The sequence below is a fragment of the Canis lupus genome, chromosome 17, assembly GCF_003254725.2.
Source record: "Canis lupus dingo isolate Sandy chromosome 17, ASM325472v2, whole genome shotgun sequence".
NCBI lineage: Eukaryota > Metazoa > Chordata > Mammalia > Carnivora > Canidae > Canis > Canis lupus.
The window spans coordinates 47746582-47764988 of NC_064259.1; the positions used below are offsets into that span (position 1 = coordinate 47746582).

At 36.0% G+C, this 18407-nt stretch overlaps 1 protein-coding gene across 7 annotated transcripts in view; it reads left to right on the plus strand.

Moving 5' to 3' along the window:
• The window catches only part of GCFC2 (GC-rich sequence DNA-binding factor 2), a 47905-nt gene that overhangs the window by 22457 nt on the left and 7041 nt on the right, over nt 1-18407 (plus strand). For 4 of the 7 annotated variants that reach the window (XM_025453727.3, XM_025453728.3, XM_025453729.3 and 1 more), the window contains 7 exons: nt 377-458; nt 954-1066; nt 2022-2221; nt 4276-4426; nt 8131-8252; nt 15245-15321; nt 17487-17553. In XM_025453727.3, coding sequence (XP_025309512.1) covers nt 377-458; nt 954-1066; nt 2022-2221; nt 4276-4426; nt 8131-8252; nt 15245-15321; nt 17487-17553 — 812 coding nt within the window. Of the gene's footprint in view, nt 1-376; nt 495-953; nt 1067-2021; nt 2222-4275; nt 4427-8130; nt 8253-15244; nt 15322-17486; nt 17557-18407 lie in introns of those variants that run through there. The other 3 variants (XR_007403352.1, XM_025453730.3, XM_025453731.3) reach the window with 3 other exon arrangements.

An 18407-nucleotide genomic window follows, 5' to 3' on the forward strand; every position in this document is an offset into this window, starting at 1 on the left:
TGGTATATACTGAAGTAAAACGTAGTATGAATAAGATTGGTAATGCAAATTTAACAATTCAGGCACAGAAAAAAAACTGGTAAAAAGTACTAAAAAAAAATGCGAAAAAGAAACTTGGTAGAATTTTGTTAGTGTTCTCAAGTGCTGAACTATATTCACTAGCCAAGGTGTCAGGCTAGCAAACTCAATGCCTTTTAATATTATGGTTGGGAGCTAACATTGAAATTTCATTGCATGATGAAATATGCAATTCAGTCGTATTAAGTGTGTTTATATACACTTGTATGTATATATACCCAAGATATAACTTTGGTTTCAAAGTGTCTTTATTTCTTTTAAGAATTTGCAGTATGAAATCAATTTTATTCATTAACAGGCAAAGCTGAGACATCAACAAATGAAAGCGTGGCTATAGATGAAAAAACTCAATGGATTTTAGAAGAGATTGAATCTCGAAGGTAGCTATATAAAGTGAAGACTTAAAGCATCATTGAGCAAGTATTTTTTGCTACTTAAATATAGTTAACCCATATGATATAATTAACCATAACTGAACATTAGTTTGTGAGGATGACGTAAAACCAAGATTTAGTTAAACAGTCCTAAACCCCAGCGTTTAAAGACACACTGGTGTATTAGGTCAGTCAGAAGGAACAGGTAAATGGTATTTCTTGGTCTGGGAATTTTTTGTAACTAGCAGCCACCCGTTATTATATTGTTACCCCCTCTTTAAAGTCTGTGTAGCCCATGAGAATGTCCTATAAGAAAAAGAGGGAGAACTACCAGTTAAGATTAATCAAGCTAAAATGCCAAAAATATTAACATAAAATTGTGTGCTAATAAGGTGGTTTATATTCTGAGCATTTTAAATAAATGGTGACTCCTGCTTTTTGTTTTAAAGCATTTCTTTTCAACAGGAACTGTTTTTGTTTTCGGTTTATTGCAAAACATAGGTCACGAAGAAGACAAGCAAGGGCACTTTGTGGGAATTGTGATCACCAGGAAGGGACATCTAGTGATGATGAACTGTCTTCAGAAGACATGATTGACTTCCAAGAAACCCAAGGTTAGTTATCAAGTTTCTAATATGTCTTAATTTGAAATATTGAAATGGTAAGAAATACTTTACTGTAATTCCCCTTAAATACATAAAATATATAAAATAGTTGAAATTCAGGGAAAAAAGGAACACATTTTTTACCCCCTTTTTAGACTTTTCCTGGGGCACTTGGCTGGCTCAATCTGTAGAACTGACTCTTGATCTTGAGCTTGGGGTCGTGAGCTAGAGCCCCATGTTGGGGGGTAGAGTTTACTCAAAAAAACAAAAAACACTTTTTCTACTTCTGAGAAAAATGAGATAAAATGGAGGAACGTTGTGAGTATTCTACATCCTTACGGTTTTTTTCCCTCAGCCTTTCTCATCTTTTGTAAAGGAATGATGAACATTTTTTATTTCATTTCTCTGCTACAAACTCTATATTATAGTTTTCAATTGAAAACAATTACATTTAGAGGTACCTGGTTCGCTCAGGTGGTAAAGCATGTAACTCTTGATCTCAGGATTATGAGTTTGAGTCCCATGGTGGGGGTAGAGGTTACTTAAAAATTTTAATGGTATGAGAAAGTAAAATATGGTATATTTGAAAGAATGTGGGCCTTACAGTCAAATAGATGGGTTTGAAGAAGGGCTGTATTCTGTGTGATCTTAGGCAGGTCCATTGACTTCCCTGAATCTCATGTTGTTTGTTTGCTTGTTTTTTGTCTGTGAATAGGTAGTAACACCTGCCTTGTAGAGAAGATAGTTATACACTGAAATAGCAGGGACTCAATAAATGGTGGAGTTTGTTAGTGTCCCTATTGCTATTAAAGTGATTTATTTTTTTAATTTATACGTTAACATCAAAGGAAAGTTTTCAGCTCAGTTGATTACATACATAGTTGTACATGACTGTGTTTATAGAAAGCAAATAAAGTTCACAAACTTAAAATGCCCGAAACACAGAGACTCATTTTGTTTACAGGTGATATTTTACAGGACCACAAGAAGATTTTTGAAGATGTACATGATGATTTTTGTAATATCCAGCATATTTTGTTGAAATTTCAACAATGGCGAGAAAAGTATCCTGATTCTTATTATGAAGCTTTCATTAGTTTGTGCATACCGAAGCTTTTAAATCCCCTAATCCGAGTTCAGTTGATTGATTGGAATCCTCTTAAGGTATTTAAGCTTAACATAGGGAAGAAATAATTCTGCCACGGTCATTATTAAAATGCCCTTGTTATCAGTTTAGCTTTAAAATACAGTTGGAATTGATAGTGCTTTGGGATAATAGTTTGCATTCATCTTTTCTTGTTTCTTTTCTTTTTGTTTCTCCCTTTATTTTTAAGGCTGAATAGCACTAAACATCTGTCAAGGAAACATTTTTTTATCTACTTCTCTGATAAATTTAAAACCATTTTTAAATGATTTAAAAATGTAAAAATAGTATTAGCTTTTTTTTTTTTTTTTAAGATTTTATTTATTCATGACAGAGAGAGACAGGCAGAGAGAGAAGCAGACTCCATGCGGGGAGCCCAACGTGGGACTTGATCCCAGGTCTCCACGATCACACTCCGGGCTAAAAGCGGCGCTAAACCGCTGGGCCACCAGGGCTGCCCAGTATTAGCTTTTAAGAATTTTAGTGTGAGGAAATTCAACTTAGGTACCAATAGTACTGAAGTTTGGAGATAAGGTATTGGCAATAATTTGGTTTGGAAAGCTGCATTGAGGAGGGAGGATTTAAATGAGGACTGAAAAGTATAGGAGATTTAAACAGGAGACAAAAAGGAATTTTTTGTAAAGGCCCTTAAGGAGAAATCATAGTTCGGGAAGTAGAGATTGTATAGAGTTTCAGATCCTAAAGAGATAGGAACTTATTTTGGTAAATAATGGGAGGAGTCGCATTATGAAAGTAATAAAATGTTTTACAAAGTCCTAGCAGCAGGCTAACTTGGAGGGAAGGAAGATGAGAGATGGATATAATACTGAAAGGCTACTGCTGTACCCCAAGTCCAAGGTAGTGAATTCTTCGTACAGAGTGGTAGTGACAAAGGAAAGAGAAAGGGTGGATTACAGAGAAAGAGAAAAAAAACAAGAAACAGACTCATAACCATGGAGAACAAACTGATGGTTACCAGAAAGGAGGAGGAGGGTAGGGGGGTAGGGTGGGTGAAATAGGTGATAGAGATTAAAGAGTGCACTTGCTGTGATGAGCACTGGGTGATGTATGGAGGCGTTGAATTGCTATATTGTACACCTGAAACTAATACAACTGTATATTAACTGTATTAGAATTAAAATAAAGAATTAGTAAAATACTGAGAATCACCCTGACACACCACATTGAAAGGTGGCCCCAGTGTTTTGATTCTGGGTTATTAGAACAGTAGTAGTTCCATTAATAGAAATGAGGCATTTCCAGAGGGAAAAAGATTTTGAAGGAAGGTTTACTGATAGTGTGGAACATCCATGTGGATATGTCTAGTGAGGAAACAAATGAGAAAGTGAAATTGTAGGAATAGAGGAGAAACGAAGATAAAGATTTAACAACATGAAGGAGACAGCCATATCCTTTTCTCTTTCTCTGCCCTAGTCATGCATGCCTGCCTGTTGCTGTGTTAGGTTCAGGGCCAGGCAGTATTCATAGTACAGGAACTAAGTTTATCTGTAAGAAAATGTTAAGTAGTTGGTTGAAAAGCAGCCTAGTTGTTAACCACTCAAGCTGAGTCGAGTACTCTGTTACACTTAGCAGAGATCTGTTCATTCATTGATTCCACAAATAATAATTGGCCATCTGCTACTTGTTTAGTAAGCTAAACCACCTATAAATACAAATTTGTGCCTATGAGAATTGAGGGAACCAGAAATGACTTTTGCATGAGGTAAATGATTTTTTATAAACAAATTCCATGGTTATTTTAAGTGCTATTCTTACAAATATATATTTTGTTCCCAAAAGTAATGTGTGGCAGGTTCTGAACACAGTGGACATTTTTGGAGTATTTGTCATATGAATGGTGCATAGAATGTAGTTTCTTGTCATACTGTTTAGACATCATGTATTTGTCATGTCATTCTGCCTAGTATTGGTGGTCTAGGGCTAAATACAGGGGATTAAAATATGGAATTATTATGTTTGATTCTCAGAACAGGCAATTACTGAAAATATGATTATTTTTAAAATAAACTAATTTTTTTGATGTATTAAAATTTTTGATAATTTTATTTGTAAGTTTGATGCCATAGGTTTAAAACAGATGCCGTGGTTCACATCTATAGAAAAATTTATGGCTAACAGTGTGGAAGATTCAAAGAAGGAAGATAATTCTGATAAGAAAATCTTGCCTACTGTCATCAACAAAACAGTTATTCCACGACTTACAGGTACTGCTTTGTAATCTTGATAAAATTAAATTATTCTCTGGTGGAGTCTAGGATCAATAATTTCTGCTATATTCACAATTTTTTTCAGAAGTTTTTGAATGCAGAAATATGCAGTAAAAACCAATAAATGTAACTGAAGGTGGTTAAAAAGTGCTTCTTTGCACAAGTGATTGGCTACCAAACTGCTAGTATTTCTCTGCCGTTAGCATTTGTGACAGTAGTGTTGCTTTTATAATATCTAAGTCGTTTATTAGTGGCATACTTTCATTCCTATTCCTTTCTTTCTTTCCCTTGACTTCACCCCATTTCTGTTCATTTCTTCTTTCTTTAAAAAACATTATTACATCTTCCCCACATCTGCACTTACAATGGTGTTTGTGCTTCCTGAAGATTTGTTTCATCCGAAATTTTACTTGATCTGTTTCACCATGTCCCTGAGAATTGATTCTTATACCAAAGTCTCCAGAACTCTTAAAAGATGAAGCAACCACTTTTGTATTGCTTCTTAGCCAATTTGGCTAAGCTTTAAGGATTTTTCTCAGTGTATCTTGCAGTACAGTCATAGTTGTATTAAAAAGTTAATACTTTTACCTAGCTTTCTTAATGATAACACAGAATATGTATGCCTCATTTAAGTACTCTTCTAAAATCTCCAAATACATCACTTAAAATTAAAGTCCCTCAAATAAGTAGAATTATGAGAAATTAGTATTGTATATTTAATCTCAAGTTTTGTCCTGGACCCTCTTTTACTCTTCATGAGCCCCTTGGAAAATGTCATGCTCTCCTTTAGTGCCATCTATATCTGTGTTGTTCAGTGTGGTAACCAGTGACTAAATGTGATTATTAAAATTTTCAGCTAAGTAAAATTAAAATCCAGTTCCTCAGTCACCCTAATGACATTTTAAATACTTAATAGTCATATATATGTAGCTCATGGCTATCAGCAGTTATGATGTGTTTTTTCCATCATTCTGAAAGTTACTTTGGATAGTGCTGCTCTACATAATTTTAAATCCAAAAGAACTAGAGCAAGTCCAGATCTCTCTTACCAAAGTACTTTCTGAGTACATCTACTTGGATGCCCAATAGGCATCTCCAAGTCCACATGTGAAATCATACTTACCATCTTTGCAGCAGTTCTACTTCTCTTATGTTTTTTACCTAGAAAGGTACATCTCCATCTACCCATGTATTCAAACCAGGATTTTCAGTCATTCACTCCTCCATCTTTCTTCCCTATACAAGCAATTGCCACATCTGGCTTGGGGTTTTTCTTTTAAAACCTATTTCATTTTTTCTGTTAGTTAACTTGTATTTTACAAGGGTCTACCCTGAGTTAGGCACTGTTGTTGCCTCAGCATATGCAGTAGTGAATAAAATAATTCCTTCTCTCCTGCAGCTTACATTCTGTGAAAAAGACAGATAATAAACAAGATAAAGAAAACCTAGAACATGTTAGTTATGAGGGCTAAGATGAAAAAGTAAGAGAAAGGATACAAATTATCAAAGAGAATTGCAATTTAAAATAGACTGGCCAGAGAAGGCCTTCTTGAGAAGGTCACAATTGAGACTCTGAAAGGAAGAAGTGGGCCTTAGGAATATCTGGGGAAATAAGACCCAAGGCAGTGGAAACAGCAAATGCAAAGGCCCCGAGGCAGGAGCCAGCCTGATTTGCTTGAAAAACAGCACATAGGCCAGTTTAGCTATAGTAGAGTGAGGATGGGTGGAGAGCAGAAAGAGATTAACAAGATGGCAAAAGCTGGGGTCCCTGGGTGGCTCAGTCAAGCGTCCAGTTCTTGGTTTCAGTTCAGGATATGATCTCGGTCATGGGATCAAGTACTGCGTTGGGCTCCCCCACCCCATTCCCCGCAGAGTCTGCTTTAGATTCTCTCTCTCTCTCTCTCTCCCTGCACCCCCCTAAAAACCTTTTTAAAAGATGACAGGAACTGTGTTCTATAGGTCCTTATAATCATTTGTAAGACCTTAATTTCTTACTGTAAGTGAAAGAGTGAGAAGTAATTGGAGAGTTTGGAACAGAGAAATGATTATCTGCCTAACATTTTAATAGAATCACTGTGTTTACTGTGTTGAGAATAAACTGAATAAACTTAGAAAGCTTTTGCAGTAATCCAACAGATGATACTAGCTTAGGGTAGGGTATTAAAAGTGGAGGTGCTGAAAAGTGGTCAAATTCTGCATACATTTAAAGAGAGCACTAACAATTTGTTAATGGATTGGTTGTGTGGAGTAAAAGAGAGAGGAATCAAAAGTGACTGCATGGGTTTGGGCATGTGGAAGGACAAAGTTGCCATTTCCTGAAGTGGAAGAGACTGAGAGGACCACATTTAGGGTAAGGAGGTGTTATCAGGAGCTCAGTTTGACAAATGTTGAATTTGCGATGCCTGTTATCCAAATAGAGATGCCAATTAGGTTGTTGAATATGTGAATCTAAAGGAGAGATCCAAGTAGCAGACATAAATTCGGAATTATCAGCACATAGATACCATTTAGAGCCATAAAACTGACCTTAAATACTAAGGTATAAATGTAAATAGGAAAGAAGAGCTAAGTGACCTGAGTCCTGAGGTACTCCAGCATTTATGAATCAAAGAGATGACAGGCACCCAGCAAAGGAGACCACAGAGGTAGGTGGGAAACCAGGAATGCTATCCTGGATGCCAAGAAAGAAATGTTTGTAAGGGTAGTGATCAACTTTCCCAATTGTTGCTGATAAATCAGATGGGGACTAGAATCAACCATCAGGTTTTGCAATGTGAAAGTCATTGCAATGGTAAGAATAGGTAGAATGGTTGGAGATAAGGCCTAATTGAATAATTGAAATGAATTCAAGAGTTAAAAGGAGGGGAGAAATTAGAGATGGTTTTTGAAGAATTTTGTTGTAAAGTGAAGGAAAATCAGGCAGTACTAGAGGGAAAAGAAGGGTCAAGGGAGGGATTATTTTCAATATAAGGGAATAATTCTTCTAAGGCTAATGGGAAAGATCCAGTGGAAGTGATAGCAATACTGAAATTAAAAGGGTGAATTCCAGAAACAGGATCTTCCAGTAAGCCAAAAGGGTTGAGACATTTTGCACAAATAAAAGGTTGGCCTTAGCGAAGACCATAGGTGCTTCATCCATAAGAATGGAAGACAAGTTCAGAGTATGTGGGCATACATGTAGGTAAGTGTGTAGATTCTGCAGTAGTTGCTTGTCTGTTTTCCATCAGTTGAGGAAGTCATCAGCATGAGGGTGAAAGCAAAGAGAAAAAAAGTAAATAGTCGTCTAGAAGAACTAAGTTCATATACTGAGAAGAAAAAGACATGAAATGATCATCTGGGTGAGAGAGAGGTGGAATGGGCCAGGGAAACAATATGATTGCTAGGCAGAGTGAAGGGCTTACTGGAGTTTTACCTTGATAAGTTTAAAGTGTATTTTTTTTCCTAGCCATGGTTTAGCCACATGGTTAGAGCCATTGACTCAGTGACAGGTGGATTTAACTATGGCTGTGACTGAGTTAGAAAAATTCAACAGAGCCCAAAAAGGACAAGGAAATTGATGTATGCAAATACATAATAGTAATGATTGGCATGGATTTTAAATTGTGTAGGATGGAAGTCTTTGCTAAAGGCCTCAGCTGTTTATTTGTGACAAGTAAAGCAATCTAGTAAATAAATTGTACACTACTGAAACTTTGTTTCAGACTTTGTAGAATTCATTTGGGATCCCTTGTCGACCTCACAAACAACAAGTTTAATAACAAACTGCAGAGTGATTCATGAAGAACTTTCCACTTGTGCAAATGAAGTTAGTAAAGGCAAACAGGTAATAATTTCTAGAGTTGTAAACTTCATGATTTATTTATAGGTTAATTTTGTTATCTTTGTTTACAGAAGATGCAAAAGAAATAATTACCAAAAAACAATTTGGGGAAAAATAGATTTACTTCCAATTTATAGAAACTAGGATTGAGGGGACACCTGGGTGGCTCAGTCAGTTCAGCACCTGCCTTCAGCTTAGGTCGTGATTCCAGGGTCCTGGGATCGAGCCCCACATTGGGCTCCCTGCTCATCAGAGAGTCTGCTTCTGCCTCTGCTTCTGTGCTCCCCCCATTCATGCTCTCTAACTCTGCTCTCTCTCCTTCAAATAAATAAATCTTCAAATAAATAAATGTAATGTTTAAAATAAAAAAAACAAAAACCTAGGATTGATCATTCCTTCTTTATAGTAATAAAAGAATATACCTTCATATTTATGAACACTAACAGGAATGGCAGTTATTATTAATTATAGGATATATGTACATATAATAAGACCCAGATTATTATTTTTATTCTTATTAGATTATTCCTTTCTGTTCAAATCCTTTACTTTCCACTAGGTCCCAGTTCATCAAATGCCACTTGAACATTTCATAGTATTTTATCTGGGCTGCTCAGGGGAGGCAATGTGGTTAGTGACATGAGTGTAGGCTTTAAAGTAAGATTAAAGTCCAAATCCTAGTTCTAGGGATGCCTGGGTGGCTCAGCGGTTGAGCGTCTGCCTTTGGCTCAGGACGTGATCCCGGAGTCCTGGGATCAAGTCCCGTATTGGGCTCCCTATGGGGAGCCTGCTCCTCCCTCTGCCTGTGCCTCTGCCTCTTTCTGTGTCTCTCATGAATAAATAAAATCTTAAAAAAAAAAAAAAACCCAAAAACAAATCCTAGTTTTTTTTTGTTGTTGTTGTTGTTGTTTTTTAAGATTTTATTTATTCACAAGAGACAGAGAGAGGGGCAGAGATACAGGCAGAGGGAGGAGCAGGCTCCATGCAAGGAGCCCGCCTTAGGACTCCATCCCAGGTCTCTAGGATCACCCCCTGGACTGAAGGCAGTGCTAAACCGCTGAGCCACCTGGGCTGCCCAACAAATCATAGTTCTAATTCAAGGTATTACTATGAACAAATTTCTGAGACTCAGTTTCTTCATCTGTAAAAAGAAGCTATCACCCATTTTTTTTAACAGAGCTTTCAGAACTAAGTAAGATGACACAGGTTATAAGACTTAACAGAGTGCCAAGTACAGAGCAGGAGTTAAATAAGTGTTCTTGCCTTTCCCCCACCTCTCCCTTCTTATTTTAAATAAGTTTTTTTTTTCTTTTTTAATGCGGCTTCATGCTCAGAGTGGAGTCCAACGTGGGGCTTGAACTCATGACCTGGAGGATCAAGATCTGAGCTGAGATCAAGAGGGAGCTTAACCGACTCAGCCACCCAGGCACCCCTTAAATAACAATTTATATACATCTTATCTCCTTTAAAATTACATGCTTCTTGAGAGCAGAATCATACAGATTTCCCCCTTCTCCCTCTTCTTACAGCTTTCCTCCTTCATAATAATCCCCAGTGCTAAAATTTAATGGTGTTCAGAATAAGAATGCGACATGCTTCCCTGCTTCTCAACTACCTTGGTCATTCTACTCTAGATGCTCTCCAGACTGACAGTCTCCCTCAATTTCCTTAAAGGTCAAAATATACTTAGTTTACTGGTTTAACTGTATAAATATACAACATTCTCATCAACAAACAGAATGATAAAAAAAAGAATGCCACAATAAAAGATTTAACAAACTCCCACCAAAGCCTCTGAAAGGTCTCTCCTTATGTCTTATGTTGAGTAAAACTCAATTCTAAATCATGGTGAGATGAAAATCTATCTTATTGAACTTTTTTTTTAAGTATAATTAAGCAATTATGATGGAGAGGAAGGCATTCTTCACCTCCCTCCAACAGGATAAAGACATATAACATGAAAATCATTGCAGAAATTAGAGATATTTAACTTAGAAGAAGATATACATGAAGATGCTGTATTTGAAGGAGGAATGGATTTAATCTATTTTGTTACAGAGCATAGAACCAGGATTAGTAGATAAGAGCCACAAGAAAGTAGTTATGGAATCTTATATTTGCTCTCTATATGGGATTATGTAATTATAACCTAAATATAAGCTAAATAGTGCTTTACTGTTTATTAAACACTTTCACACTGTTTCCTTTGATCTTCAGAGCCTTGTAAAATCTGTTGACTTTAATTTCATTTTACAGATGAAGATGCTGGGGCCCATAGGGCGCTCACTTGTAAAAAGGTCGCTTGGGTACTAAGTGGTAGATCTGGCACTTCGTAGTTTGTAATAACTAAAATCTTTCAAAAGTGTTACGATTCACTCATGAAGTTTTTAGATTGGGAATTTTTGTTCTGGAAACCTTCCCACTATGAATGTTGAAAATGGGTTTTTGTGTAGATAGTAGAAGACTGGACTGCATCATTTTTCAGCTTCAACAGTGTTGGCATTTGGAGCAGATAATTATTTGCTGTGGAAAGTTGTCCTGTGCATTGTAATATGCTTAGCAGCTTCCTTGGCCTCTGACCACTAGATTCCAGTAGTGCTCCCTAGTCTTGACAACCAAAAATCTCTCCAGACATTATAATATTCCTTGGGCATAGCACAGTCACTCCTACTTAAGAGTCACTCCTACTTAAGAGTCACTGAACTACATAGCATCTGTGGCTACTAAGACAGTTTGCCTTGCCAGAGAGATCACTGTATTTTTTTCAGTGATGTGTAAGAAATTGAAGAGAATGAAAATGGTTCTAAAAGAATGGAATCAGACAGCAATAGTTCCCATTTTCAAAATGAGAAGTAAATGTTTCTGTAAGCTAATGCCTAGTTAAGAATGGTTTTGATTCTTGTTAAGATTCTAAAATAGATTATTACAGAGGGAGATTATAAACACTTGAAGTGGTGATTACTATAATCTATCACTGATAGGGTTCCTTAATGCAGGTGATTGTTTATCGAAGCAAATTTTCACATATTATCTCAGTTACTTTCATGGATGAATAAGATACTATGCAGTTAGAGTAGAAAGTGTATTTAAGTGTGTTATGATTGTTCCTGTGGATCTAATGGGGAAAGATAAGCTTAGCAGTGGTACAGTTGGGTACAATAAACTGGAAGAGTATACAGAATACTGGACCAAGAGGGATGTGGCTATCTTTAGGGGGAGTCTTTTAGTATTAGATATCTTCTAAATATTGGCCCTGTTCAATATTGAACTGGATGAAGATATGTAAAATGCATGCTAATAAAATTTGCCAGTGGCACAAAGTTAGGAACTCTGCATAGACTTATGGATAGTAGAATAGTATCCAAAAAGATTTCAGACACTGACTTTCAAAATACATGATGTAAAAGAAATGTATATTATGTTCTACCCCTGTATTAAAACATTCAACTGCATAAATAAAAGATAGGAAAGAAACAGCCTTGAAGCAGCACAGGTAAACCAAAGAGGGACATAACCAACAGTAAACCCAATATGAGCTAGTTGTGTCACTTGAGTAGCAGAAAACCTAAGGGGAGTTCTTCTTTCTACTGAGTGTGTGCTGTTTCGAGTAAAAATGTTGATAAATGCTTTGCTCATAGATAAGACTTCCCTGGTTATATTGCATATAATTCTGGATGTAAGGGTATTAATATTAAATAAATGGGAAGTGTCTAAGATGGTATGGAAAGAGAATCTAGAAAAGTGAGATATCAGTCTTCAAATCTGAAGAATTGTCATGTGGAAGGGAGATTAGATTTGTTTTATATATGATACTAAGAAGTAAATTAGGGAGGACCAAGGAGTGGAAGGTATAGAAGTTTGTTGCTCTAATCTAACAGTTAATAGCTGCCCAAAGTTATGGGCAGCCTCAGGAGATCATGATTCCCTGTCACTACGTGTTTTTAGGCATAGGTTGGTTGACCAGTTAGTGGAAATGTGAAAATGATATCAAGTATTTAGATTGCTAGTTTTCAGATTTTTTATCAACAGAACTTTTTTCACATAAAATCTTACACACCCCTATACACAAACACACAAAAACAAAGCTGCTTTTGTTGTGATGAGCACCTGCCGTCACTCTCCCTTGAAGGCCTCAATATCTGCCCAAGCCACCTAGAATTATCTCTCTGGATATAAAGAGCAGTGTAAAAACTACTAGATAAAGCTTATAAGAGTCTTTTCAAAGCAGTTTTAAAGAGTGTACAGAGTATGTGTGTGTGGTTGTTAAAACTTACTGTTCAGAGAACTTTCCCCCCACCACCAAATAATGTATTTGAATTTTTGGAAAAGGTAATGAGCTTAGAGTTTTAAAATACATGAATTTGTTTTAAATAATTTTTTTAGAAATAATGTCAAACTTACCAAAAACTTCATGTGTAAAAATAGCATACTCATAGGCCTTTCACCCAGATTCACCTATCATTAATATTTTGTCCCATTTACTTTATTATTTGCTGTCCCATTGTATGTATACATGATATGTTTCTCCTGAACACTTTGAGAGTAAATTGCATATTTGCTAAGAATAAAGGTAGTCTATTACATAACTGTTAGGTTTTCTTTTTAATGATCGACGGACAAAATTAAAGACAGCAGAGCCAGGTGGTAGGTTCAATAGTGCTTTAATGGGGAGCGCTCCCAGGAGGTTCAGTGACTGGGAGAGGAGGCCTGAGTCAGGGAAGTCAGGGAAGTCGCACCAAGGCAAACCGCAGGAGGGTTTATCTAGAGTTTTCGGCGGGAAGATGGGGGCAGGGCGGCATTCCGATTAGGGCAGGTCTTTGTAAGCTAAGTTAGGTAGGGTGGCAAGGTGGCGTTATCGGGAGGTTGCTGGCCTCGAGTTGGCCATTTTGAGGTCTGCGGTCTTGCCAGCCCAACAATAACCATGGGACACTTACCATTTTTAGTAAACTTCCTGATACTTAATCTACCATCCATATTCCATTTCCCATCATTTGACTCAATAAGGTCTTTTATAGCATTTTTTTAGACTACTTTTTAAGAAACAAAAATTTAAACAATATTGAAATATCGGTCAAGGCTAATATTCAGCATGATGTAAATTAAATGAAAAAACAAAACATAACTGTCTTTTCTAGTACAAACACTAATTTAGTAATCTGAATAAGTTCAGATACTACTTTGGGAGATAATACCTAGAAAATTATCTTTATTCTTTTAAAATAATTCAAAATATTTTAGAAATGGGATTTTAAAAGGTGAATTTTGTTTTTAACATTAAATAGTGATAAGTGGCCACTGGAGGAATATGTCAGAGATTTTTAAGTGGAAAAAGAAATAGGACTTCAGTTAGATATACTTGGGGAAAAAATATATTTGGTTGAATTCTACATTTATGAGTAATTTGGTCAGTATAAGGTTTTTGACAGCTTAATTTGTGCTATATACATTGTCACCGACTTGAAAAATACTCTAGTGTGTTTGGCATTTTTATTTTTCAAATGTGGATTCCTTTTTAAGAGTAAGAATAGGATTTTATTATAGAAATTTTAGTAATACATGAAAAAGATTTTTAATTCCCCTTTTCATCCTCATACAAGGACTTGATACCATTTTAGGATATTTTCATCCAGCCTTTTACTTCAGAGTTATAATCCTGGTGGATGTGTACATTTGTATCCTACTTCTTTCCCTTAACATTATCTCATTAAATATTTAATTTTGCATGTTACTACAGTCTTTACAAACCAGCTAAGTAATATTTTCTTGCAATGGATGGATATAACATGTTATCCTAAAGTCTCTATGATTGAATATTGTGGTTGCTCCCATTCTTTGATATACAAACAATAAAATGAATGTGCCAAAGTGAATTTATTATATCGAAGGACATTGATAAACCAAGAAGGGACCCATAGCTAGAGTATATAAAACGCTTCTACTAATAAGAGAATCTAATTTTAGAGACATCTGGGTGGCTCAGCAGTTGAGCATCTGCCTTTGGCTCAGGGAGTGATCCCGGGGTCCTGGGATCAAGTTCCACATCAGGATAGCCATAGGGAGCCTGCTTCTCCCTTTTCCTATGTCTCTGCCTCTTTATCTCTGTGTCTCACAAATAAATAAATCTTTAACAACAACAACAAATACATAAACAAGCACCTTTTAATTAGATACTTAGCAAAACGTCATGTCCAAATGGCAAAACATGTGAGTGGATGCTCAGAGTGCCTGGGTGGCTCAGTCGGTTAAGCATCCAGCCCTTGATTTCGGCTCAGGTCATGATCTTAGGTCCTGCCTTGGGCTCCAAGCTCAGCAGGGAATCTGCTTCTCTCCCTCACCCTGTGCCCCTCCCCCTGCCTGCATGCATGCTCACCATCTAAAAAGAATCTTTAAAAGAATATGAGTGGATGCTCATCGTCACATTATTCAACAGGAAAATAAAAATTAAAACATGATAAAGTATGACTGCATACCCCAGGAATTGCAGACATTAAAAAACAAAAGGATACCACATATTAGTAAAGGTGTAGGGAGACTGGATTTCTCATACATGGCTGGTGGAAATGTAAATGGGATATCACTCCTTCAGAAAACAATTTGACATGATGTACGAAGTTGAATGTATAAGAATAAACTAAATTCCAGCAATTCCATCCTTGTTTGTGTATCTGTTAGAAATGTATGCCTGTATATATTAAAAGACATGTATAAGAACTTTTATACAATGTTGTATGTAATATAGACCCCAAACTGGAAACCATATGAATGTCCCATCATTAGTATTCATGTGACAGCATATACTATATATCAATGAAAATGCACTAGCTACAGCTGTATGCACCAACGTGGGTGTAAAGTTCTTTGTACCTGATTGATATTTATTTTAACACCTGATTCTATGTGTATAAATTTGTACTTTACTGTTAACATTACTTCTTTTGGTAAATAGACTTCTAACTACGACTATCACTGATGCTTTTAAATTTCTTATATAATAGGATTTACTTAAATCCATTGTTGTGAGAATGAAGAAAGCAATAGAAGATGATGTTTTTATTCCTCTGTATCCAAAGAGGTAAGAGCTGTTAATTTCTAGATTATATGAAATAGCTAATCACGTAACACAGATTTAAGAATGTAATGCAAAAGAAACTATTACATGTTCTCTCAAACATACATATGCCTTTTAAGATGCAAATTGAGATTTCAACAAAATATGGCACACTTTTTCTATGCCATGTATGATACCTGGCACAGTTGGACATAGGTTTTTTATGTTAAGAACATGACAGATGGCATCATAGATTAAATCTAGATTCTGGAGCCCAAATTTACCATTACTAGATATCTGACTTTGGACCTCTGTGTGCATCAGTGTCTTTGTATGCAAAATGAGGTATTACTGCCTACTTCACAGGACTTTGTGAAGATGAACAGAGTGCTCAGAATAGTGCTTGGCACAGAAAGCCAGAAACTAGCTGTGAATGGTGGATTTGCTTTAGGAAACAAGTAGGGTGTTTTTGTTTTTGTTTTCCTTGCTTGAGACATTCTAGAAAAAAGTTGATACATTGATGTCAAAAAAAAAAATTACTGCCTGTGCTCTCTTATAGGATTCTTATGGTTTCAGGTCTCACATTTAGGTCTTTAATCTATTTTATTTTTGTGTATGGTGTAAGAAAGTGGTCCGGTTTTCCAGCAACTTTTATTGAAGAGACTGTCTTTTCCCTTTTGTATATTCTTGCCTTTTTTGTTGTAGATCAGTTGCCCATAAAGCGTGGATTTATTTCTGATTCTTTATCCTGTTCCATTGACTATGTGTCTATTTCTGTGCCAGTACCATAATGTTTTGACTACTACAGCTCTATACTATGTCTTGAAATCTGGAATTGTGATACCTCTAGTGTTGTTCTTTCTCATGACTGGTTTGACTATTTGGAGTTTTCTCTTGTTCCATACAAATTTTAATATTATTCTAGTTTTGTGAAAATGTTGTTGGTATTTTGATAGGGATAGCATTAAATCTGTAGATTGCTTTGGGTAGTATGGACATTTTAACAGTATTGGATCTTCCAATCCACAAAAATGGAATTAACTTTCCATGTGTTTGTACTGTATTCAGTTTCTTTCATTCATGTTTTATAGTTAGCAGAGTATAGGTCTTTCACCTCTTTGGTTATTTCTAGAGATTTTATTCTTTTTGGTACAGTTATAAGTGGGACTGTTTTCTTAATTTCTCTTTCTTCTACATTATTATGTAGAAATTTCTGTAAGTTAATTTTGTATCTTATAACTACTGAATTCACTTATCCGTGTAGTAGTTTCAGTGGAATCTTGAGGGTTTTCTGTATACAGTATCACAAAGCATATAGTATTTGATGCATATTGATACATTTGCTAAGAAGTCATTAGTTTATAATACTAGATCATGAACTGAAGCTATCCAGTGACTATTTACAGGATAGAAGGCTTTTGTGGAGAGAAAAGAAGGAACTTCTAAGCTTTCTGGCTAATTTGAATTGTTTAGAGATATCTGCATGTAAAAATCATGCACTGTTAAGGTTTGTTTTGTAATGTTTTAAGTAAGAGATCTATTCATTTATTTCAAAAGTATAAGTATGTAGTTTTTAAATTTATATTTAAAATGGGGTCCTACCTCCCTCCCTCTCGTGCCATCCATCCAGTTTTTGCCTTTCCTCCTCCATACACATATATGCGTGCAATGATAATCACTGTTAGTAACTTTTTTTTACCATTCCAGAATTTCCTCATGCAGTTAGAATACTTACATATACTCTAATCTTATCCCCATCCCCCCGCTTTCTCCAGCAAAGGAAATACAGTTTTAACCATTGTCTTGTGCCTTACTTTTTTTGACTTAGTACATCTTTGAGATCTTTTCATGTCATCACAAGAGTTGTTTCTTCATTCTTTAAGCTACAGAATATGCCTGCATATAATGTACTGGAACTGGTAAGCATGTGAGTGGTAAAGCATTACCAGCAATGCTGTGGATAAGTATAGACCCACCACTCTGTTCATGTGCAAGTATACCCACAGAAGGTATTCTCAGAAATAGGGTTGTTGAATCAAAGTGTAATTGTAATTTTGATATCAGAGCACTCCATTTACATTCTGTTAATGTGTTAAGATGTAATCTGGTTGGTTAAAAAACTGATTTTTTTAGACTCTGGTTCTGAAAGATTATTGTTTGCATTTTGTCCTTTCTCTGTTTCAAATTAGCACTGTAGAAGACAAAACATCACCACATTCAAAGTTCCAAGAAAGGCAGTTCTGGTCAAGTGTAAAGGTAAGCAGAAAAATACAAAAATAAACTTTATTTTAAATCCAGTATACTGTAGAGCTGAGATTATCAAACTTCTGTAAAGGACCAAAGAGTAAATATTTTAAGCTTTGATGTCTCTGTTGAACTATTCAACCCTGCCTTTGTGGTACAAAAACAGTTATAAAACATTATGTAAGCAAATGAGCATGGCTATATTTCAGTAAGATTTACTTATGGACACTGAAATTTCAGTGTCCTAATTTTCACATGTTACAAAATACCCTCTTTCTTTTTTCCCCCAGTCGTTTCAAAATATAAAAACCATTCTTAGTTTGCCAACTCTGCAAAACCAGGCACCAAACTAGATTTAACCCACAAGCCATAGTTGGCCAACTCCTAGTCTAAAAGATGAAGCATCAAGTCATTGCTAAGTCAGTGGTAATAAGGAGGGATGGTAAGAAATTGGGTTCAGAAGACACTTAGGATGAAGCGCTGAAAGGACTTGATGACTAATTATAATTGCATATGAAGATTATGTAGGGTGCTAGCCAAGTTTCTGACTTTGGCAACTTGGTAACTTACAGTGACATTCTTTGAGGGCATTGGAGGAGATACAAGAACAGGTTTGAAGGAAAAATAAAGTTCTGTTTCAGATGGTGAATTGAAGTTATCTGTGGGAAAAATACAGGCGTAGATTTAGGAGTCTGAATTGCAGGGGACAGATTGGAGTTGGAGATTTGGGAGTCAACCACATGTAGGCAGTATTTGGAGCCATGGTCATGAATGACAACCTCTCAGTAGATGGAGTGAAGCATGAGAAGGTGGCTAAGGACACAACCTTGGGAAACATTGACCTAAGAGGCAGGCAGAGAAAGTGA